Raw genomic sequence first — 25,998 nt, 5'->3', positions numbered from 1 at the left:
CTCAGGACAGAGAGGTGGTGTGTTGCGGGGAGTTACTGGGCACAGAAGTCAGGTCAGGTCACAGCTGCGCTTCTGCTGCCTTGCGTGAGGCACGTCTGCTGCTCGTTGAGGTAGGTCCTTTTATAGGAATTCCTGTAACATAAAATGCAAATCATGGATTACAACAAATTAAAGGTCTTTCCATTAAGTCTCCAACCCTTGCCCCTTTGGAGCAGGCCATACAATCTAACATCCTCCCCTTACCACTGCTCCCATGTGAGGTCCCTCCTGTAGGGTATGGGATATAATTCTTCAAGAATTGGTAAAATGTGAGTCCTCTCCTTAGCTACAGTCTTTCCAGATGAAACTTCTCTAGTGTGAGCCCCCTGCAGGGCCACTGCTCCTAATGGGTGTCATGAATTGGTGATTTAGATCGTTTAATGAACCACTGTCAAAGGGGTTTAGCAAAAGCGTTATTAATAAGATGTTGTAAAACTGTGAAGTACAGCTTGGTGCCAGAGTTCACTCTATTACTGTGTGGCCCAATCATTTGAACAACGATTCAAAATTACCAGGCACAAATCAAAGTTACCATTCTTCCAAGGCTATATGCAATATCAATCACTTAAAAAAGACCTATCTTTGGGAAAATGGCCTCTTTACTTCAAGGAGCAACCTTGAGAGGCCACCCAAGGGAGATCACTTCCAGGCTGCCTGGCAAGCAGAACTCAAAGAAGGCTCACTTAGGCTGTCATATTTATGGAATAGTGTGGTTTTCTCATAGTCAAATTGTGTACACTGGGACAAGTATGCATGAGACTCCTTGTGCCCTTAACTTCCTTTGTTCTGTGACAAATGATCCTTGGAAAAGCAACTTGCTATTCATTTTTTAATCGCATGATCAGTGTTCCAAGCTCGTGAGCACGGATGCTCACTGGGTCAGTCTGCTCCTTTGTGGGTTTTCAGAGAACAGATAAGACTGGAGTTCTTGGCCCATTAATGGCTCAGATCTTTATCTTCCCTCGAACCTGTACTGTTTGGCTAAGGGGACACGTGCATCTGTCACAATGGGTACCTGTCCACAGGCCACAGCACCTGCCAAGAGCTGGCTCTGGTATGGGGTTTCCATAGGCTGAAGCTTCCTTTAGAGCACATTCACTAGTGTGGAGTCCCTTTTCCTGACTTCTGCTACGGTGTTGGATGTTTTGTACATAGCAATGGAGCATAGTATGTTCTCAGCACTTCTTTCTTGCACTGATTTTCATTTCTGGTTTTCTTTCCCTTACTCTTCCCTTCTGATGTGCTTAGTTTTTCTTCCAGTTTCTTGTGAACTCTTGTCTTCCCATGTGTAATGGTGCCTTCTAGCAAAGAAACTTGGGCTCCTTCTTGATTATCCATTTATGTCCTAGTATATACTATTACTGTACCTATATTTAGGCACTGCATAGAAAACCTAGTGCTAGTATAATCACAGGCAATTGTGTTGCACTTACCCTTACACTTTTAAAAAACTCCACATAATGTTAATGTTAATGAAATACTGTTCTATTTCATTGTGTTCAGTTACCTTAGTATTAGCATTTTTATATTTTGTGATACTAAAAATCTGTATCTCTAAAGGTGCTAGATTTCTAGCATTATTTTGATGTTTACAGAATTCTTTCTTTTATGGATACTAGTTTTGAAAACAATGCATTTAACTAGTAAAAACTGTATCATAAAAAGGCCTATAATAGTTGAGGATTCATTTATCTGCTCTTAGCGTGGATCTTATGTTGCTCAATGTTAGTGAATATTAAATGGAATTGGATTCATTGACTTGATTTTCATCTTCCACTCTCCTCATTATCTTTTTCCTTAATTGAGAGGTGGTGTTATCTGTGCCATGTGAAGCAAGGAAAGACTACATTACTTTTGTAATGAACTCTAAGAAATTTCTGTTGATTTATTTTCATTAAATGAAATTGCTCGTAACTTCTATGAAGCTACAATGCTTCAGTTTAACTACATGACCTAGACTGGATATATAGGAATATGTTCCATATTTTTATCTGGAATTACTTAAAAGAGGCATACAATTTAAGGGGTCAGGAAAAAGTTCTTAATTTTTCTTTTTTTTTTTTTTAAATTTTATTTCTAGTAGCCATATATTTGTAATCTAAAGAAGGCTTATTGAGGCATGTTTTTGCAGGGGATGTGTCTGGAGTTGGGGGGTGTTGTCATGAATAGTATTTGGATCAACAGGTCATTCTAGCATCCTTCTGAGCAAATAGAATCTGTGGAAGTAATCACTCCAGCATTCTTCTAAGAATGTTGTACTGAACTAGGAATCACCATTTGCCGAACAAGAGGCATAAAGGTGCATTACAATGGCATGTCCAAGGAGAGCAAGAAGCTTGCTAGCATTAGCAGTATTCCTGTCCCTGCTGCTGTCCTGACTCCTAGCTACATGCTGCTGTTTCTTATTTTTTTTCCAGTGCTTAGTTTCATCTAGTACCTTTGACAACTGCTCCAACTCAAGTAATCTGACAAAAAACTGTCCCTGCAGTGGGAAGTTCAAGAAACCTTTGGACAATGCTCTCAGGCCCATGGTGTGACTCTTGGCTCTTGTACTGTGCAGGGCTAGGAATTTGACTAGGTGATCCTTGTGGGCCCCTTTCCAGCTCAGGATATTCTATTTTTTTTATTTATTACCAATTAAACAGAGTGGGATACTGAGAAATAAGAACACATTTATAACCAGCTTCCCTCAGCCTCAACTTCACTCTCTATTCCTCTCATTTCCTGAGCTGTGCAGGGGAATAGGGAATGGGAGTTGCAGTTAGTTTATAGTGCTTTCTTCCTGCTCCAGAATGGGATCTCTCCTGTGTGAGACAGTCCTCCTTGAACTTTTCCAGCATGGTTTGTCTTCATAGGTTCAGTTGGTGAGAACAGACTCCTCTAGTGTAGATCCCCCATGGCCTGCAGCTCCTGCCAGGAGCCTTCTCCAGCATGGGCTTTTCAGCAACTTCAGCTTCCTTCAGGGTATATCCACCTTCTCTGGCGTGGGCTCTGTGGGCTGCAGGTGGATCTCTAGTGCCTGGCATCTCCTGGCATCTCCTTCTGGCATCTCCTTCTCCTCCTTCTTCAATGACTTTGGGGTCTGCAGAGTTGTTTCTCTCAGTTATTGTCACCCCTCTCAGCTGTTGTGCAGTGTTCTTTACCCTTTCCTAACTACCTTATAGCAGAGGCATCACCAGCATGGCCAAGGGGCTCAGCTTTGGGCAGCAGCAGGTCCATCTTGGAGCTGACTGGAACTGGCTCTGTCTGTCATGGGGGCAAGCTTCTGTTGTCTCTCAAAGATCCCTGCAGGTGAGCCCAACCTAATTCAATGTCCTTCTTAGCGAAGGAACGTGCAGTGAATTGAATTCATACTTCACATGTAATGCATAATTGAACTTAAGCACTTGAAATGATCTCTCATCTGCTTTATTCTTGGAGGCTAATCCTAACTCTATAAAACGTTCTCCCTTTAATATTTTCTATTTTTACGTAACAAAGGGAAAACAAAGGGCATTTCAGTAAACTTTTAATCTTACATTGTGCTACTGATAGTGATCTGGATATTAAATGAAAGCAGAGGCATCTTATGTGTTTTCCCTTTTAAGCAAGCACTTAGTATCATCCAGCTTGTTCACTTTTTAATTATATGAAATTAGCAGTTTGCTATGTTGTCTTTCTATAAAAATTGTTGATCTTTCTTGACAAGAGAATTTTGATACCTGGTCAAAGTAGAAGCATTAGAAGGTGATTTATTGGGAATAAAATGCTTTTCAAATGCTATTAAAATGCAGAGTAGGAGAACCAACACGTGCTGTCTTGTCTTCAGACTTCTGAAACATATCTGTGATTCCCAAGAGAAGACCAGGAGTGTTTAAAGCAGTTTGAGGCTGTAAAAGTGAATTTCTGCTTGAAGTCTCCTGTTTTACTAATGCAGGCACAACTGTATTATATAAAGAGGAAGACATTTATTTTGCTGGTTTGCTTATATATTTCTGTTCTGTCAACCAAAGTACAATTCCTTGTTCTTAAACAAGTTTATGCCAAATAGTTTACAGTATGGTGATGGAGAGAATGAGTAAAAAATCTTACCTTGAACTCTCTATCATGTTTTATGTAAATTTTAAGAAAAAGCTAAGAAAAATCTTAGCTTAGGATTCAGAAATTGATGTAAGTTTCCATAATTTCCAAGAACAATAATTTTATTTTGATTTGAAACACACTGGCAAATGTCTCTAGATTGTACAATATTAAAATTATTTTTCAGGTATTTCTTTGTCTCGCACCTGAATGTGCATTGTGTTGAGGAGAGGCATTTGTTGTATTTACTTTAGGAATGGGAGGAAAATGTGACTGGGAAGGTAGTCCTAGGACAGCTTTACTTGTTGGCAAATAACCAAGTCCTAAGAAGAGGCTGTTCAATAAGATCACATTATAAAGTAGTAGTTAAATCTTTTCTGCATCTTTTTTTTCTTACACATTTTCTTCTGTTTCCACAGAGTCATCACACAGTATTAAAAAATTAACAATTCTAGACTAGATTCTTAATCTTTTAAGTTTGTCCCTTCTGTCCCAAATCTGGGAGATGCTGAGAATGACAGCTGGGTGCAGAGGTTGGTGACAGCAATTCTGACACCTTGAGCTGTGGTTTGTTTGCTTCCCTTGGTTTTTCTGTGTTTTCTCATGTATATCCCGATGCTCACAAAAAAAAAAAAAAATCTGAGGCTCATTTTAGTTTCTATATATTCTATAAATTTTTGCCCAGTCACCCATGGAATAATATCCTTGCTTTTTCTTTGAATAAACATATATCTATAAAATAATCTGTTTCTTTGCATCCTTCTGTTTGTGATTTCCATAACTACTATTGCTGTATGACTTGCCTACTAAATACAACTGAATGATTTCTTTATTAATAGGGTTTGCTTAGGGTTTGGGGCCATAGGGTTTATGATTTTCTCTTGTTACAGCAGTTAGGAAACTGCAAGTTGTGTTGTGAACATGTTGGTCTCCAAAACGGAAGAGTATGTAGAGTTCTTCATCCTCCATTTCTTTGATGTATAAAACTTCAGTTGATTTTAAAAACAACAAAAAAATCTGTCTAGTGGGTAAAACTTACCATACTTACTGAATTGACAGAGTATTTAAAGGATTTTACTCTATTTTTCTTGGTACACATAGTCTATCTTAAGATAGTAAGTAGAACTTAGTTTCCCAGTAGGAAACCCATTAAAATGCTTTATGTATCATCAGAATATCTCAAAATAAGCTTAGATTCAGATATTTAATTGAACTTGTTTCATATGTTGTGTTGCCCTTATAAGCAATCCTTTTAAGGAGAGCCTAATATTAATTACCATTTTATTCTTCTAGTTAAACAGGAAAGAAATGCATATTTTCTAATTTCAATGTATTTGGAAATCATTCAAAGAATAAATCCTGTTAGAATGAATCCAGTTTCACTGCTGTAATGCATAAAAGAAAATTCAAATCACAGTCCTTTATTTAATGTATTAATATTGTTCTTCCTGTGATGGACTAGGCAATATGTTTCTATATAATATTTCTTTTAAAAATAGGCATCATACTTATTCTCAGCAGAACGGATTTTGGAGAAGGTTAATTTAAACATTAGGAGCAATCATGTTTCTCTTTTTTTATTATCCCTTTGGTATTCATATCTGAAGGTACCAGAAGATAGGAATTTGCACAATATAAATTAAAGTAAAAGGCAAGCTGTATTTGAAAAGTTACCATTTTCATTTTTTAAAAATATGTTTAATACTACACCAAATCCAATCCAGTATAAGTTGCTTCCCAAGCAGGGGGCAGTCCCAGCTGTATGCTCACAGTTTTTTTGTTGTGATTTAAGGCCAGCAGTTGCCTGCTGGCACACTGACCAATTCATCTGATAGAAAATTAATATACTGCTGGGGTGGGCAGGGAGGGAGGGCATCTTCTTCCTGAATAAACACAGAGCAAGAAGAGAAAAATACAAGGCAACCAACAATTAAAATGGGTGATTGGAGGTGCTTTTCCATGGGGCAATCTTGTACTACAGAGGGTTGTTGTGACCCAAGGGCAGGACCCAGCACTTGGCCTAGTTGAACTCATACACCTGGCTTCACCCCATTGATTAAACCTGTCCAGAATCTTCCTGCTCTCCAGATCAACACTCCCACCCAGCTTAGTGTCATGTATGAACTGTCTTAGTGGCACTTGATCCCCTGGCCCAGATCACTGATAAAGATGTTGAATAAGTTTGCACCTGTCTTCATCCTCTTTGTACCCTTCCTTCATACATTTCTATATCTTGATGAGATCTCCTTGAGCCTTCTCTCTTGGGGTTGAACAGTCCCCGCTCTCTCAGCCATGGTAGGAGAGATACTCCAGTGTCTTCAGCATCTTCATGGTACTTGATTGGACTCTCTCCAGTATGTCCATGTCTTTCTCACACGAGGGAGCCCAGCACAGGACACAGTGGTGGGTTAGCCTTGGCTAAGCACCAGGTGCCCATCCCAAACTGCTCAGTCACTCCCTTGCTGAGTGGGCAAGGGAGACAAAATACAATGAGAGGCTCATGGGTCAAGATAAGGATATTTCTCCCGCCTGTCAAGATCCTTCTGCATAGCAGCACAAAGCTCTGATGTACCAAGCTCTGATGTCACTTGTCCCAATCCAGTGTTATCTGCATTATACATCTCCTAACCCCTAGATATGTTTTGTGAGATATTTTTTATTGAGCTGAGTATCAAAAGTTTGTATGATTTGATGGCTTCTTATGAAATGTTTTTTCCTATGAATCTGTGTCCCAGGTGGCTGCATTTAGTACATTACTTAATCCCTAAGCAGATTCCACAACATATTATCCAGTGTAATTAGAAGCAAAGTGTTCTAACCTAGAGGCCTAGCTGCAGTTCATTTGTTGAACTGGCTATTTTTGTATATCCAGTTATTGTCTAAGCTTAAAATTTTGCCTAAGACAAAATGTGAACTTGGCTCTAGCTGAAGACAGAACACAAGGAATCCTTGCTCATTTCCATTACTTCATTGCGTAAGAAACAAAACCAGAGATTCACTTTATGATAAATTGCCATCTGTGATAGACTTAGATATTAATCCCCATGAATTACGATAATCTTCTAATTTCTCTTTTTTGTGGAGGTGGTGGTGGTGGAGGGTGTGGTTTCTGCTTCTAGTTTGTTCTATTGCTACTGTATATAAAATGTTCCAGTGACTAAACAGAAAATAAGGAAATACTATAATATGCTTTATAAACTTGTGGTTAATACAGAACTTCTTTATGTAGCTGATTTTTGGAAATGAATTGCTATTCTTTTAAAAGGAATTTGTATAATGTCACGTTGATATATTGTTACTCTGCTTTGCATTCTGTTTTGAATTCCAGCTTCTTGCCTGCCTCTCCCCTCCCCGCCCCCATTCAGTCTTTGTGCTAGTTGCTTTAGGCTGTTTTCTTCTTCTTTACTCCCTTGTTTTTTTCTTTGTTTGGGTGGAGCATGTTGGATAAAATAGCATGTTTACATTGCCCAATCTAATTTTCATCTCCCTTTTTCTGCTTTCACTGTAGTCTTTGTCATTAATCATGCCTTTTACTTTATTACTTCTGTTCCCTTGGGATCTCTTACCCCAAATTGAAAGCATAACAGTGGTATCTAGATGTCCACATAATGAACCTTAATTTTTTAATCTTATTACTGAATCTCTCAGCCTTGCTTTTTTCCCTCATCTAATATTTTTCTGTATTGCATCATACCTAAAATTACATTGGAATAACTTCAGGATAGTGCTGCCTTCTTAAATTTTCCCCTCTCATTTCCTTCCAAATGTAAAATTTCATTGGGCAGGGATGTAATATGAATTATTAGGCACATTAAACCTCATATTTCATATGCATACATTAAACCTCATATTTCATATTCATCCAGCTGATAAACCTAAAAAAGCACTTGGAGATGAAATTGGACCATTCTTAAGGAGAATATACAGATGTGTATTTATCTTACTACAGCTTAATTTCTTTGGTTTTTTTAGACTATTCCAAATCATTGGTTTATGCCCACCTCCTGTGGTCAGCCACAAATTGTTGCATATTCTGTTAACATTAACATGTGTTCTGGTAATTTTTGCTATTACTATAGTTAACTTCTAGTGAGAATTGAAAACTGCTATAAAGAAGCTCTTGTATTTCAGATGGGGAGGGACTATGAGTCTGGTTTCTTTGTTCCTTTCTTTTATTTCTTTTAAATTAAATAAATCTACTTTATTAAATTCTATACCATGTAGATGTTTGTAACAGATTTGATTTAATAGATCTCAGACTTAGTGAAGCTGACATAAGCTAAGCATTTGTTCTTATTTCTAGTTATTGGAAAATATATTTTCATATATTAAAAAAAAATAGAATATTGTAATTCTGTGTATGTTACAACTCATTGTATGCTTCCTGTCCCTGTTCTTCAGACTTCATGATTGTCAGGTGCATTTCCATAATGGTATGGGGAAAAAAAAGACAGAATTTCTTGGGTAATAGAACTAAAGAAAGGTAGTAGACCTTCTGGTCAGGTAGTTTACAAAGATACTGAACAGTTACTGTTGTGTAGTTATTCCTTTAAGAGTGAACGTAGTGAAGCCTTATATTATTGAGTTAATTTATGTGAAGCATATCAGCATGTCACGCTTGTCTTTTTTGTTTGTTTTTAAATGATTTTTGGTCTTCATCACAGCACAGTCCTTTAAATGTGTTGCAGATTTGTATAGTTCACCAATGAAAACAATTAAGATAACTTCTTCAAATAAAGAAGTGGGACATGAAAATTTACATAAAAAAAGGAATCAAGATTGTATCATTACTTGCATGAATGGTTTTGGACAGTCTTGGCATATTTTCAGCAAGCTGAAAACTAATATGTGTTTATTTTCAGTTGTTTGTGACTAAATCTTTTTTGCCATCCGTCAGTGAATAAAATTAGCAAGTTTAATGTTGATTACCATAATCAGATTTTTAAATTTTGCTAATAGTCCAATGCAAATCTAGTGTAGCTGTCTACCAACAGGCATTAACTGTTTAGCCAGTATGGCTTCTTAATTTATACTTAAGCACTTTTGATGTGTAAGAAGCCTTTTTGGTACATGTGCCCTGAAATGGGAGTGTTTGGGTTTTTTTTTTTAATACATGGATTTTCATTGATTTCATGTCAGAATCCTTATTTTCTATTTCATCCTTATGAAAGTATTTTGACTGTCTTCCAGAGGCTGGAAGGTATTTTAATTTGGGTGGTTTTTTTCTTATTAGTATTTATACTAATCTAGAATACACTATATAGTATAGTCTATTTATACTAATTTAGAAGAATTAGTACATAGTTGTATATGATTATGACTGGAAACTTTCCTTCTACCAAAACTTGAATTCTCAAAAAATAAAAGAATGCTAATATATATGGCTTCAGTAAAACATGGTGTAATTTTTTAGCATAATTATTAAAGAGTACTAAAATTTTGAAATTAAATACCATGTATATTAAAATGGGGAAATAAGAACAGTTGAAATTAAACAGGGGGGAGACTAATGGTTTATGCTGACATACCCTCAGTGTATGAAAGGATAGAAAACTACTCAACTAATATAAAGCAGTCTGATGTCAACAGTTCTGGTTACTGTATTTCCAAAAATAATTTTTAAGTATCTTTTTCCTGAAGTGGGTATAAAAGCAGCTGAAGTACATAAGAAACATTTACTTATTAATGACATAATGGTTTCTTACAGGTTGAATTAAAAGTAAAATATTCTCCCAGTCTGCAATATGTGGAGAAACATTTGGTGATAGTTAATAAAATTTACCAGCATGGATTCTTGCTATGTCAAGTTGATGCTTTTTTTCCCCCTGCTTTTAGAACACATTATACTAGTGTTTGCATATGTAAAATACTCCACAGTTTGCATTTTATATATTGAGGAGGTTTTTATATTTCTTCCCATTATGTAAAATATGTTTGAAAGTACATTTTGTATATCAAAATGAAATGTGTCTCTTTCTGATCCTTTATGCAGGGAAGGGTAGGAAAAGAAGGACTGAACAGAACCAATGCAATCTTTACTGGGTTGGGCTAAAGCTCATGAAAAAAACCTATTAATGTATTAAAATGCCTCAACAGTGATTTGCTGAGAACTAATGCTCTAATGTGTTAGTCATGCTTAAGCTCCTTCTATTTTTACAGATTCTGAAGGATGACTGATGCTGGTTTCTGTGATGCCACTTGAAGTCTCCAGTGCTGTGGATTGATAAGTAACATGCAGATTTAACTGCACAACCTGAGCAGAAAGCAACAGGAGTGCTAGTCCTTTTCAGCTCCTTAAGTGGACAGAAGTTCAGTGTCATCTATCTGCAAGGGAAGATTCTGCAACAACATTTTATAGCTAATAAAACAGACAACATAGTAGCATCCACCTTCCTGATTTACAGTGCATTGCCTTCCAAGACAGATGATCTGTCAGAAGCTGGAGGATGCCTGCAGAGAACATAATAATGAAGTAGTGAAATGATACTTCTGCTGCTGCTACCTGATTGTCGAGATCACAGCTGATAAAACTGCACTGCCCTTTTTCTGCTTGCCTAATCAAGCCAGAAATAGGCTAGACATGGCTGGCTTTGTTAGCAACCTGCTAATACTGCTTCTTCTGTTTCAAAACATCTGTTTGGGTTTCAGAAGCCCACTTTCAGTCTTCAAGAGGTGGGTTATGCAAGAAAATACTATGTGTTAAATGCATGCAGTCAAAATATTACAGAAGTGTGAAAAAGCATGTCTTAGTTAAAAATGTGTTCTGGTATTTGTTCAGTGTTGATCATTGCACAGAATTTTCTTTCTGCAATTTGAAATGGCACTGTTGTCATACTGAAAACAGGATTCATGTTTTATCTATAGGGTTGCTCATTAGATAGAAGGATACAATGGCAATTAATACAACTTTTTTAGTTAACTCTACAGCTATATTTGAGGCTACACAGAGAATAAATGTATTTCAGATGCTGGATTAGCTTGCAGGATAAGACCATGTTTTAACAAGAAAACATTAAATGAGTTGAACAGTCCTGAGAAATTTAGGGGTGGTATGAATTCAGAATTGCATAGGTAAACTTTAATGTAGTGTGGACAAGAGAAGTAGCCTCTTAGCTACTGAAAAAAATTTTACTGTTATTGAGGTTGGGTACCATGTCACTGTATAGATGTATATACTTAGCCAAAACTTGCGCCAGTGTTGCATCAATGTTTCTCTTGTCTTACCATTCAGTTCTTTATAGTGATCTACATTTTTTTTACAGTTAATTTATACGTTGTGTTCAGTACAGAATTTGATATTTGCTTGATTGTTGCCAAGTTTTCTGTTTTACTTTGCTCTTTGTAGTAGCACAGAAATTGTTATTAATGCCATAGTGTTTGAATTAAAAGTTGCCCCTTTGCATGTAATTTAAGTTTAATCTGTATAGAATTATAAATCATAGTCTCAAAAATCACCCCCCAAAACTGTTGTGAATTATGAATAGTACTCAACATAATGTAGTGAACTAATTCTCTGCACATCCATGTGCCTCTGACAATTTTAGGATGAGATAATAGGTTACGTTTTCATCTAACATTTTCCAAACTAATTATCTTATTACTCAGATCAGTAACTACTTCAGTAAGTACTGCATAACTAAGATGTTTTCCTCAGTCTGTGATGGAGCGAAATTTTCAGATCACTCCTGGAACTGCTCAGCATTGTCTAACTTCTTTACTAGTTATGTAAAGACCCTTCTTTTAAGAAAGACATAACAGAAATCAGTACTTGAAAAAAAAATCCTTCTTCCTTCTTTTTCAGATACAAAGATATTAGCACATCTCTTCCCAATGAATGCCTTGGAAGTGACCAGCCAGTGATTTCCTTTGGTCTGTCAGATTTTGCACTGGACATTCGCATGCCTGCAGTGACACCTAAGCAGGTGAGAGAATTGCAGGTTTTGCCTCTTTCTCTTCTTTAATAAGCTAGGACAACAAAGCCTTCCCCACAATATCACTCAGTAAAATGAACAAAAAAATCAGGGTAGCTTTTATAAATACATATCCATATGTGCTTCTCAGAGAAAAGTAGGCAACAAACAAGTAGCTTCAAACGAGAGAAAAATCTCTTCATTGAATTAATTTTAATTGTAAAATGAAATTTTGTTTCATAAACTGAATTGTTGAAGTTTTATAATGTGAAATATTTCTAGCTGTGCTAGTAAGATATGCAGTTGCAGTTTACACCAAATCTCAGATGATGCATTAGTGAATCTAATTACATTAAACTGTATGTTGCTGCAGTTTAGCAAGCTGAGAGAAAACAACCAAAAAGCATTTTAAAAGGGGTAGTACTTCTGACCCAGTATTTTTTACTCTCAAAATACTGCATGAAAGCTATTACAAAAAAGTTACAATTTTATACTCTTTAAAGTATGAAGTATATTATATTCTGCTGAACCAAGTGAGTAAAAGTGAAGACAGTTAAGATTTTTAAACTTAACATTAAGATACACATAAAATATTGAGATTCCACTGTCATGTTCACATCTAATTTCATTAAGCGAAAATCATTAAAGAATGATTTTTTTTTTCTTTTTGCAGTAAGCCATCGCAGAGGATTTTTTATATATATATATATATATCATTAGGAGGTCTACATCTCTTTTAAAGGGCTGCAGATGCTTGAAAAGAGAAGTATGTTGCGGTGCAGTAGTTGATGACTCATTGTTGCAGATAGCGGTTTTTAAAGGAGTGAAGAGAAAATGAGGTTTTCAAGTTATTGGGGAAAACCCCTCTGGAACATGTAATTTAAAGCAAGAGATATTATTTCTGCTGTGCAAAACAAAAATATGGTTTCTATTGGATCTTCTTTGCAGTAAAATATTCTGTATTATTGCAGTAAAGTAAACTTCTCCATCAAAAAGAGTGAAAAGTACTCTTAGTTCATCCAGGTGCACATTTAAAATTATGAGTTACTGATTTTACCTAAGGAGCCATCAGTTGAACAGCTAGGAAGCACATACAAAGAGATCAGTGAGTTCAGATTCCTATTAAAAAAAACTTCTCTTTGTGTGTTGTAATGTCAAGTCTAGGGGAAAGGTTGCCAAAAACTCTGCATTTTTTGAAATGAGTTACTAGGCATGTTGAAGGGGTGGGAGGGCCAGGATTTGTCTTACAGTTCATAACTGCAGTTGTTCTATAGATGCATGAATGTCAACCAAGCCCTTATATGACTTAGGAGTGTTCTGTGTATACCATATGAGTTGTGCATTTTTTTGGCACGGGTACTGCACATGAACATTAATTGAAAACTGCTTAATTTCTACTGCACTGTGAAGCATTGCTGCCGTTGGCTTTCAAAGTTTGAATATAAGGTCCTGAATTAGGTTGTGTTTTTTTTTAAAGAAAAATCTTATTAGCCCAAGTTAAATAAAAAACACAGAATATTTCCTTGACTATTTCTAGAAGGCTTTAGTATTTCAACAGTGTAAATGCATGTAACACGGTACACAAAGGCATTCATATCAATCGTATCAGTTAACCTCTGTTCATCCTTCCCATTTTCTAGCAAAAACACCAAAAATGATTTCTTATCTATGCAAATCACTGCTCTGTGTAATCACATACTGTTATCACCATTTTACCTTCCTTCTCAGTTGCATTTAATTGTTTACACCTGTCCACACAGTCTTCTTTTAAATTAAGTTTGAAGTTATTCATAGCAGGAATTTTATCTTTATCTGTTTAGATGTCCTTATAAAAGTGAAAGCCTGTCAGATTTTGAATTCATGGGTGTAGTGAAATTCCAGTAGATTATACATTTCCTTTCCTAAACAGCCTTAGAAGTTGGAAAAAAAATTTAGAAAAAAGAGGTTTAAAATAGCTAATAGTGTACCTACCAATGTAATAGCCACTTTGATAAGCTTATAGACTGATATCTGTTACATGTAAATAAATTGTGGCAATGAATTTATTTCTTACAATCGTAAACCAGATAACATACATTGTATTTGCCCAAGTATCTCAGTAAAGTACATGATATTTTTTCTAGATGGTCCTATTATATATATTCATTTGTTCAGTATTCCCACATTCATTTTCAGAAAGTGGAGGGAATTTTAATGCTTTGTTTCTATTCTTTAAATTCTAAATTTTCCCAATTTAAAGGTAATTTCTGTTTTCTTTTCTTTTAACAGTCTGATACCTACCTCTGCATGTCAGTACCCCTGCCAGTGGATGATGAAGCCTATGTAGGTGAGTATTGGTTGACTGAAAGAACTTAAGCAAGCCATTTTGAAGAACCTCAATATTTCCTTTTTTTCTTTGACTCATATTAACTTAATCTTTGGATGTCAGAGTTTCCAAAATGCATTTGCCATTTTTAATGCAGAAACAAACTAGAGGGAGTTACTTAGAGTCAAGATAAAACTGTACGTGAGGAGATTCAGGAGTAATAGCAGTTAAGGAGCTGCATGCGGATGCCTCTGGCAGTCAGGACCAAACAGTCCATCTGCAAAGTATTGGCTTTATGTCTCTGTCTGGACACTTGATTCTGCACTGCTGAGCAGACAGTTTGTTTACCTCCTTTAGGTTGTAAATCCTATGTACTTAGAGTCAGTGTTGGCTGTGGAAAGATTTTACTTGGAGGAGAAAGTAAAATATCTCCCTCTTTTTTTTTTTTTTTTTTTTTTTTAATGGCATGGCATGAATAAGATGGCTGACAAGTAGAAGGAAATACTGTCATGTGTTACAAATGCTGTCATCATATAAATCAGCAGATGAACACCATCTGTTCAGAAAATATTTGCGGTAGTTAAACTTTTATTGTGCTTTGCCATGAACATACAGTTGTTCAGATAGAGAGAAAGCTTATTGGTTTGGCTGAAGATAGTTGTGCTTTCGGACCATGCTATAAACTATTGAAAAGGAAACAATATTTGTCTTTCTTTACACTTCTGTGCAGCAGTGCAGATGAAAGTGAGACATCCAGCTAGCCGACCAGCACCGCTAGCAGCACAGGGGGCACTTGTCCCAATAGCAGGCTTCAGGACAGCGCCTAAGGCCAACGCCCAGCTTGCATTTGTAAGCATTGCCTTGTGCAGGACGAGATCAGATAGAAGCTGCGGCCAGCGGAATGAGAGGGCAGACTCCGACTGCGGTTTTATCCAGGGTTTAATGACTCCAGGGGAATCAGCAGGAGAAGACATGGAGGAGGGGATTACATCGGTTTTTAAAGGGTGGAGAATGTAAGGGAGGTGCCAGACCTAGGACCAATAGGAACACAGTAGGGAGTGAGATCTGAAGGACTGACACAGGGAGAACACCAATGGGGACAATACGGAGGAGGGGCCCCCGATCCCTGGACCAATCATCCAACCCTCCAGCTAGAAACTTCTAGCAATAAAGGTGGGGATGGAGAGTGACTGGCAGGGCACTGGGGAGGGGTTGAGAAAGGGATACATTACTAACTGGGGTGGAGTCAGGGTGACAGACATTACAGAAATGGGAGGGAGAACCGGGACAGAACCATTGTCGAACAAAGGGGGAACAGAACAATCCAACTTTAACCGAACACAATACAACACTTCTGTTGCATTTTAGGATACCTGTGCTTAATAAAAGCATGGTGGGAATCCCATGTAGTTTTTGATGTACGATATTATGAGATTATTGTTCCATGTGGATTTTCTTGTGGAAATGCCTCAGAAGATAGAATACTGTGTTTTGATTTTCATGTTGTATTACAGTAACTAAGAAAAATGATTAATATTTTTTCAGTGCTTTCTCTATATATCTGTTTTCTAAAGAGGTAGGAATCTGACTTCACATTTTTGTTGTGAGTATGACCCCAGAAGGAGAAATGAGCATAGAAGGAAGGGAGTGAGTGTTCACTCTCAAATTATGCTTGCTGTGCTGTGGGCAATAGACTCTTCTGCTTTTGTTGATCCATAGAAAGGCAATACTACTAACTTCCTCCTTAAGCAGCTTTTATTTAGTGTGTTACTGAGTTGAAAAATTCCATAGTTTAATTCATTGTTAGGTTGCTGCACATCTAGTTCTCTTGCTTGTGTTAAAGGAACATAAACTTCTTTTGATGCTTAAAAGGACCTACTGAGAGGATTTGCTTAAAAGTTATGCAAAGTCTCAGTGCAATCATGCAATGCAACCCAATTTATTTTTTTCTGCAGATCTAAAATTTTATATATTCTTCATCTGATTTTTACAGGATTTGGTCACCTTTCCAGTGACCACTGTTCCTGAGTACCCTTCATTACAAAGTAGAATAAGGTCTCTGGACAGAGAAACCATTCTGGTTGTCTTGTAGAGCTTTGAAGAGCAGGAGGAACTTGATGAGCAATCTGTAAAAAAAAAATTTGTGTGAATTTAAAGTATTCCCATGATAGCATTCCTTACAAACAAACAATTATATATATACATGTATGTATGTATGTGTATATATATATATATGTATGATTGATTTTTGTATGCTTTAAAATTAGAAGAAAATTTTTCGTTTTTCCCACTTTTGTCACTTCACATGTGGTGGAAATGAATAGACATATGGTCAGTCTGAAGTATGTGATCATTCCATTTTGCTTCACTGGAAGGTGTTCCTCATGGAGAAGGCTCAGATTGGTGTCTTCATAATCCATGGAAGTTACATGATCATTAGAAAGAGTAGACTCAATCATATCATGCTGTAGAGAGTAGAAAGAATGTAGAATGACCTACCTTATAAAATATTTACGTAGAAAACTGTTAACTTGCATACATGTATTTTGTGTTGCTTAAATAAGCACAGAAGATTGACACAGAGACAATGTTTAATCTTTTTTAAAGGACAGAATCTATATTTTTATGGTTTAAGTTGGATCTGCCTTCATTGCATTGCCAATAAATGGTGTAATTAACTTTCCTTAAAGCATACAAAAACAATGGAAAACTAGCATATGAGCTGTAACTGCGTTGCTGTTTAGTGATGTTGAGAAGATTGCGTTCTGTAGAGCGTCAACATGAGGATGCGTGAATACACATAACTGAAACAATAAACTGGATTCCTAAGACATTTTGATGGCAAAGCTATATATTCTGCCTGCAGTTAAATTTATTTGCTGAGTAAATGCCTTGTGCTTTGTTTCATTTTATGGTTTAAAGTGACATTTTTAAGACCAATTGTCTTTACAGTTTCATCAACACTTGCTAATTCATTTATTTTTTTACCTTTGCCTTCCTATTTTTACTCTTGTTTTGTCCTTCCTCCAAGACATTTTGGAAGAGAAGGTTCTATAATGGAACCTGTGGCAAGATATTTTTGTTGCATATTGGTGAAATATAAGACACTTGGCATAGAGAGCCTCTTTTTTACTGTTGTATGTGGGCAGTACTAATTTTGTTATTAAGTTGAAAAATTTTTTGTAACATGTTTTTTCAGTATTTTTATTAAATTTGTATATAAGGACTTTGAATTCAGACTTCAACTTTGCTATTTCCCTAAAGGAAACCAGTAAACATTCATGCTTGCACAGGGACAGTGGGTATAATTTTGTACTTCAAAACTGGAGGGATGCTGTACCAGAATTCAGAAACTTTTTCAGAGTCAGTTCTCAGACATTATCAGAGGAAGAAATTGATCGCACTTACTTAATGAAATGTTGCCAGCTGGAAGGAGAATTAGAGCACGTTTTGCCCTATGGATCTTTTTCAGGCATGCATCTGTATAATTTTGCTGATGCTGTTTTCTATATTAGGTTCTTTAGTGAAGGATCGGACTATCAAGGCTGAAATTTCTGTTTGAACCAGTTGTTTCTCTGTCCCAAATGGCCATAAATACTGACAAATTTGATTAAGGAGAATATTTTTTTGTGAGGTGGGTTGCTGTACATTTAGGTTTATGTTAGGAACATGCCCTTTGCTCCTGGGAAGTGAAATGGCTGTGAGATAAATATGTTGTTATTAGTGAGTGAGATTAATATGTGATTTTCCAAGATAGTATTACTCCAGTTTTATTTTTAAAACATATCATTGTTGTTTTCTTCTTCTGCATCCTGTTTGAATAATGTTTACTAATAAATAGCTAAACCAGAAACTCAGGTGAATCTTTATTGGTGTGGACATTGGTAAAAATCAATTTTTCATAACTAAACTGTAGAGAGAGCTAAATGCTCTACAGACACTCACAAAAATTTAGTCTGACCTCTCAACCAAAAAACTTGACTGTCACCTTCGCCTGCTTATATTTATTTACATGAGTGACCAGTAAATAAATGTCTTTTTCTTACTGACTCATGATAGGTCCTTATCAAATTGGGCTGTAGAAATGAAATTGAGCCTTCTATATTCAGCAACACACATTGAGTAATTAGAGGGTTTGTTACTTTCATCCACAAAGGACTCTGAGAAGCTCTAGGTTTGTTACTCTGTTATGGGATGTATAAACTTCTCTATTGCCAAGCAATGATGTTGTCACTGTATTGGAGGCCTCTGATGTCTCTCTAATTTGCCAAACTCCAGACACTGAATTCTTGATAAATTGCTTTCAAGTTAATTCTATGATAGAGAAGACACTAATATTAAAAAAAAAAACTATCACCTTTATTTAATGGAATTGTTGTTTGTAAAGATTAACTTATTAGAAGTTAGTTTTTTTAACACATAGCTTAAGTACACACTGTTAAGATTAAACTGATGTCATGTTCTGTTCATTCCTGTTTCTCTTTGAGTTTGTAGTTCGAAGTAGTACTTGATCAAGACATTAGGTCAGACTTCAATTTAGTATGTATATGAAAGCTGCTGCTGTTATTTTAGTAATCATATATATCACTTCTCCATGCATTAAAAAAATTACTATTGAGTAACATTCTGTTCATTTCTGTAAAACGTGGAGGCTGTCAACTAGGAAAATAGGACTGCTGGCCAGTATTTCTTAAGCCTTTGGTAGTGACAGTTCCCAGCACAGGGAGCACTGGAACATTGCAGCAAGTCCAGAGCAGGGACACAAAGATGATCAGAAAGATGGAGCACCTCTGCAATGGGGAAAGGCTGAGACAATTGAAGTTGTTCAGGAGAAGACTTCGGGGTGACCTAATTGTGGCGTTCAGCCCACAAGAAAGATGAGGAGAGACTTTTTAAAAGAACATGGAGTGACAAGACAAAGAGGAAAGCAAAGAAAGTACGTTCCAATTAGCTATTAGAAGAAAATTGTTTACTGTGAGAGTGGTGAGACCCAGACAGAGGTTGCCCAGAGAAGCTTTTGTTGCCCCATCACTGGGGGGACGGGGATGGAGGCCACGTTGGATGGAGATCTTAGAAACCTGGCATAGTGGAAGGTGTGCGTCTCATGGCAGGGTGGTTGAAACGAAATGATCTTTAAGGTCCCTTCAAATCCTGGCCACTTTCTCATTCTGTGACAGGTTAACACATTAATTTGTATGACTTTTGCAACACAGGATTTTTTAGTTGGATTTTTTGTTTGTTTCTTTTAACCTTCTCTTTGGAAAGTTATATTCCTGGGTGTGCTGCTAAGAAAATAGCTGTACAGGAACCATACTGTAACCATCTATACAAAGCCGTCTTAAGCTCATTGACTGACTGTGAGGTTTTTCAATGCTTCCTTAAGCAATGATGCAGTATGTCAGCTAAAATAGTGTAAGCCAGAAGTCTGATTTTGCTTTGTTAGCTCTGGTGCATCATTTTCTCTTGGTAGGAATAGCATTTAGTCAGGTATTTGTAGTAAGTTTTCTAAAGGGCTTGAAGGTTCTGTCTGTGCTCTAGGACATCATTGTAATAGGCACTATGTGGAGCAAATAAAAGACTTCCTGAATAAAAGACTTCTGACTCATTAGAATAAATACTTGCAATAAGAGAGTGGCAGAAAAATAAAAAGAAACAGAGACAGTATTAAGCAGCAGGACAGGTGGTGGTTTTAGCAGCTAGCAGGCCTAACCTTCAATTTTACCTTTATTGAAGACTGCCTTTATAAGTAGTTCTTACAGCACATTTTTACAGGTATTAACTTTGACAATACAGTAATGAAATTTCACATGTGCGAACTGCTCATAAACCCCTTCAGAAATTTAATCTCTCGATTGATAACAGCAGCTTAAAACATCCAAAACATCTGAAAAGGTAGGAATTCCACAGAATGACACGTTGCCTCTGTCATGCAAGCATAAACCATAATTTCACTACTAATCATTACTGATAAAAATGTCAAAACAAGAATTGTCTCCATAACACAGATTAGATTTTTATCTATGAAACAAGTAGAATTTGCTTGTAGAAAAATAAAGATGTTGGGTTGTCTCTGGACTTTCTTCATGCTGGCTACTTTAGTAGTTCTTAATTCATATGTCACTCAAAGTACCTTCTCAGGGTATATTTCCTCTCTTATTTCCCAAACCAAGCCCTCAGCTGTGGCATGCTCATTTCCTTACAGTCTGACCACCTCTCTTCAAGCTAAAACTTGACTTACGTGCTTTAACTGTTGGCTGGTTTCCCTTACTTTCCAGGACAGAGCTCAGCTCTAGAAATTGGGTTAGAAGCTATTTGATATTTTTCCCCTGTGAAATTGGGACGATAACCCACATCATCACTCATTTCAGGAACTCTGCCACAGCTCTGTCTTAAAATACTGGTTTCTGAGTGCAGGTAGTGCCAGAAACCTCAGGAGCAGAATATTGTTTAACTGGTTTACAGTTTCACTATGTTCCCTGTTAATAGCTAAAAGACAGTTAATTAGAGACTTCTCACTGTCTGTGTGCATGTAGGGGCTGGAGTAACTTGTCTTCTGAATTTCTGCTGTACTCCAAGGTTAAAAACCATTGCATTCCCTGCAATGGCATACTTTTTCTGTAGTAATAAAAGAATGTAGAATGCTTTTAGAAATGCCATCATTATACATTCATGGTCAATATTACTCCCATGATGTTGATAAAATTTTTACTTTGCTAAACAGGATCACAGGTACTTGAGAAACCAAACCAGTGTTTTATCTGTGGCATAGTTTAAAGAAGAGACATTTTAGAGGTGAACAAGAGGTGAACTTTCACATCTAAGTTTCTAATAATGAGAAGTATTTGGGCAGTGAGATCATGCTGACTTTAAACAAATTTTGGTTTTCATTCCAAAGGATTTGACATATTAGTGAGACTCAATCCCTTCTTGGAACTGTTGTCCCAAGAAAGATGCAGGGAAAATGTAAGCAAGGTAGAATACTGGAAGAAGATATTAGTAATGCATAAGATTTAGTTGCTCTTAACTGTAACTTACTGCTTGTTTGTATTTTTTATGAAGTACAAAAGAATTAGAAGAGTATTATTAAGTCACAAGTGCAGATTTCAAAGGTAGATTGCAATTGGACTGGTGACAGTAAAATTTTGTGGTTTGAGATACAGTGATATATTAACTTAATATCATATTTAACTTCTGTGGGAAATACAGTGGTTTTCATTAGGAACTTTGTTTCTTTTTCTTAATAAATAAATGAGGTACATACAGTACTTTAGCTTAGAAGGAAGGCTATTGAATGAAAATTTAAGGGATGTGTGTAAGTGGAATGCAGAAGGTAAATAAATGGGTGGGGGTGTACCTGCCTTATATGTATTATTACAGGGGAAAATGGCACAAGATTCTCTTGGTTATGTAACTTATGGTGACAGCTTACTTGTTTTGCTTTATTGTTTTTTCAGTTGACTTTAAGCCTCATGCCAGCATGGACACAGTGCATCACATGTTACTCTTTGGATGTAATGAACCTTCCTCTACTGAAAATTACTGGTAAGAGCTGCGTCTCGCTTTTGTTATTAACCAATTCTTTTTCAGTGTTAATTGCTTAAACCTCTTCCAGTGTCAGAATCTCTTGGAAAGTAAGAAAATTTGAAATTAAGAAGAAATTAATAACAATCTACGCTTTCCACACTTAAAGTGTTTGTTTTTTTTAAATAACTCCTCCATATTCTTCATGACTAATTGACTGTCTTCAAGGAGGAGGGCAGAAGCTATAGTAAAGAGAGTGTCATTGAATACCAAGAAATCTAATCTCTAAACTATAATTGGCTGCTTTTCTCTGTATGAAGTCATTTAGCAGGTTGATGAGAATGAAACTGAGTGAAGGATAAACTGAAATTGATTATCAAGTGATTTGGTAGTTGACTTGCACTTCAAAATGCCTAAGGAATGAGAGCAGAGGGAAACACCCAATGCCAGTAAAATAGGTGTGTGGAGGTAATGTGAAGAGAACATGAAGGTGGGTGGAAATTAATCATCTATCCAGTAATTTTGCAAAGTTTCTGTAAGTTTTCATGAGAGAGCAAATGAGGATTTTTGCTGGTTATTCTGAACTGTAGAGCAATTTTAATATAGATGTTCTGATAGAGTTGTGTAATCATAATTTATCTTTTAAGTATTTACCAAAAAGGTAACTAGACCCGGAATTTAGAACTAACAGTATAGTATAATAAAATTTCAGGAAATATACCCCAAAACATTCTGAATGCCTGTTTTTGGGGAGATGATTTGATTAGTATTTTAAACATACACAACAAATTTTCCTCAAAAGTCTTATCTCCGTTTACTTAGCAACCAATAGTTGTAATATTGAAAATGTAATCTTGCACAGTTGTGCAAGAAGACCAGATGCTTAAGAAGTTTAGACCAAAATGAAATTAAAGCATAGAATTTCTATTATTTTCTGTTCCCTGCAGAAAATGCTTGAAATTTCTTTACCCCACAGCTTTTCTATGCTCTTTTTTATTGTATCTCAAATGATAGAATATACTTGAATACTTTAATGTGAGCAATATGCCAACATAAAACTTTTACATTCTGACCTTTTAAAAACAGGTAAGTATCCTATTTAAAACTGTGTAGATTGTACTTGGAGCTAGTGCTGTTTTCATATTTCTGGAAGTAGTTTTAATAGAGATTTGGAATAATTTGTAAATGATAGAATTATGTTGTTACAGATTGATCAGGAGCTTGTGTTGAGATGAAGTTATGAGACAATGCCTATTTGCAACTAACTGATGTTCTGAGGTTGTAGAAGAGATCCAAAGCCAAAACCCAAAGTTTTTCAAAACTGAATCCGACTGAAATCCCTGTTTTGAGTCTAGAGTTCAGGTAGTTTGAGCTCCCTAGTTGTACTTTCACTCTCCCATCAGAAGACTCACCAATGACAGCCTTTGTGGTGTGGCAGCTAATGTTTTTGTTCTTGATTGATTTACCTGTCAAATGACAAGATACTTATTTAGTTAGGATGGATTGAGCTTTGCTGGACATCAGATTCCCACCAAGCTGCTCTATCCCTCCACTCCTCAGGATGGAAAAAAACTCATGAGTCAAAGCAAAGGCAGTTTAATAAAGCAAAAGCAAATGTTGTGCAGAAGTGGAGGAAAACAAAATATTTTATTATCTTCTTTTCATCACCAAGCCACTTCCAAGCACAAGTAATGGTTGCTCTGAAAGACAAATGTCATAAATAACTAATGTGTGTTAGTGTCTGTGTCTCCCTACCCTCCTTGTCTTCCTTTCTATTAGCTTTGATTGTTGAATGGGTATAATACGGTATGGAACATTTCTTTGGTCAGTTTGGGTGAGCCAGCCTGGCTGTGACCTCTCCTAAGATCTTTCCCAAACACTGATGTGTTATCAACACCTTTCTAGCTACTCACTCAAATCGCAGCACCATGAGGGTTGCTGTGGGGAAAATTAACTCCATCGTAGCCAGGCCAAATATGTTAGTGTTGTGTTTAAATCTGCTATTTTCAATTTTTCATATGCAAGTTTTGATTAGATTTTTCTATTCTTTATGTGTATTTTCTGAGGGTTGGTGTTTGCTTTGCATTTTCAAAATGAAAGCCCTTCATTCACTCTCTCATAATTTCATATCCCTGTTTTTGCAGCTTTTTATCTTGCTCTACCCGCAGTTATTTGCTAGGCTAAAAAGATGATCATGTGTTTTCTACATAAAATAGACTAAAGAGTGCTAGAAATTTCTAACCTAATTTTATTAAAGTAATTCTGGTGACTGTGTGTTACTGGTCTTCATTGTTGTTTATTTTGTATGGTTATTTGCTGTTCCTTTAATTACCGGAAGGCTAGTAAATGATGACTTCCCTTGCTCTTCCATCTAGTAGGGAAGGAGTATTGTATAGTCTGAGCAGATCACTGTAAGACATGTTTAGCAGGGATCTTCCTTACTTGTTACATGCTCAACATTTTTACAGAGCCAGCTTTGATTCAATTAAGCATGCCACATAGATTTTTTTCTTCTAGTTTCTTTTTCAAAGTTCTGGCAATATTAGTTACATATGGTTTTTCAAGTCAAAATTTTATCTACCATAAGGATGTGGATTAGTTGTATTATGGAAAAATAGGCTGTTAGAAACATTCAGAATGGAAGACCAAATTGGTTTTCCTGAGATGTGAAGTTTCATTCAGGCCAACTTTGAGTGGAGAGGAATGAGAAGCATCCAGATGACTCTGTTGGGATTAGCTGCCCTATGGCCAGTACTAAGCCAAAATTTGTGACACCCATCTATGGCAGTACTAGCTGCCCATAGCAGTACTAAGCCAAAATTTGTGACGCCCATCGGGCCTGCTGCCTTTTCTGGTGATTTGACACTATTCTTGCAAATGTCCCTGGCCTTTCAAAAGGCTTTCAAGTTGCATGGAACCTGTGCTGGTTTCAACATTCACTGCAGTGTAGTAGAATCTTTATCTGAACAAATGCTAAAGGTTGTTCTGCCTTCTTGAAATACACAGGCCTTTCCACAGGAAAAAAAAAATCGTTTCCCAGGGCTCATTGCCTCAGGTGTTGCTCGGTGCATTAAAAAAATGGCATAGCTGCATCTGTTCCTGGATCATAATTGATCTAAAAACAGTTCAGCCACAATGATAAGTTTTGCCTGAGCTGGCAAACTGTGTTGAAATTGATGTAACATGCCTGAACTGATTGATAAAAGTTCAGATTCTCTGTAGATAATTAGGAAAGCACTTGAATACTTTAAAAGAAAGTGTTGAATTATTCAGAACTTGTGAGTCTCCTGGCAAGACAAGTCTTGTGCTGCATCAAACCTAACACTGAAATAATCTCTTGTGAATGAGCTGATTCACAGATAAAGCCATTATTTTGAGATCAGGCAGGGCAGCTTTAATTACTTATGTAAACAAATGTATAAGTGTGGGTCATAGATGGCCACCTGGTGATTCCTCTATCAGACAGTTGTTTCTGTTGGCAGGAAAGAATGGGTTTAAATGTCCTTGACATCAATAGTTCAATAGAGGTGTTCAGTAGAGGTTGCAAAAGATGTCATGACTAGTTCAGTGAAGGACTTTTATTTCACTGCATGAGGGAGAGTTCTTTCTACAACAGTAGAAAGAATTGTATTTTTAGGTGTAGTTTCTTACCATTGACACTGCCCCAGAATGTTCTGCAACATTCAAGAGCTAAAAATGGTTATTTGTCTTACTCAATCACCTCAATTACCCTTTTTTTCAAGTATTGATTAGTATTCAGGAGTGCAGTGTAATAAAGAAAGAAATAAAAGAAGTTATTTGTTACCATAACCAATGCAGATGTGCTAAAGGGATAGCCAAATACTGGTCTTGCTGACATAGTGAAATATTTTAGTTTCAGTCTAGGTAATCAGTCAAAACCCCAGTGCCATTAATGAAAACAGCTCTTGAGCTTACCCAAGACTGGGGAGAATGCCTTTGGGAAGCCCAGGAGAGTTTGCAAGAAAATAAAGATCCAAGAAGCAGTCACTAAGCTCTCTCCTACCCCACTCATTTCCAAATTTTAAGTCAAAATCAGTTTTTAGAACAGTAGTGTATAAAATGCAGCTATAGTCCATTTTTAAAGTATTCTGTGTCACTCATTTTATGCAAAGCTACTATGAATTTCAGTGATTTTTTTGTTTG

General features: G+C 36.4%; 1 protein-coding gene across 7 annotated transcripts in view; it reads left to right on the top strand.

The window, feature by feature from the left end:
- PAM (peptidylglycine alpha-amidating monooxygenase) overlaps positions 1 to 25,998 on the top strand; it is a 110,150-nt gene that overhangs the window by 37,231 nt on the left and 46,921 nt on the right. For all 7 annotated transcript variants that reach the window (XM_054653436.2, XM_054653435.2, XM_077172115.1 and 4 more), the window contains exons 2-5: positions 10,258 to 10,770; positions 11,900 to 12,020; positions 14,277 to 14,334; positions 21,768 to 21,855. In XM_054653436.2, the coding sequence (XP_054509411.1) occupies positions 10,679 to 10,770; positions 11,900 to 12,020; positions 14,277 to 14,334; positions 21,768 to 21,855 (359 nt within the window). In that variant the 5' untranslated portion in view covers positions 10,258 to 10,678. The remainder of the gene's footprint in view (positions 1 to 10,257; positions 10,771 to 11,899; positions 12,021 to 14,276; positions 14,335 to 21,767; positions 21,856 to 25,998) is intronic.

The sequence above is a fragment of the Agelaius phoeniceus genome, chromosome Z (assembly GCF_051311805.1).
Source record: "Agelaius phoeniceus isolate bAgePho1 chromosome Z, bAgePho1.hap1, whole genome shotgun sequence".
NCBI lineage: Eukaryota > Metazoa > Chordata > Aves > Passeriformes > Icteridae > Agelaius > Agelaius phoeniceus.
Note: the sequence above shows the minus strand (reverse complement) of the source record. Positions and strands in the feature narration are given on the sequence as shown.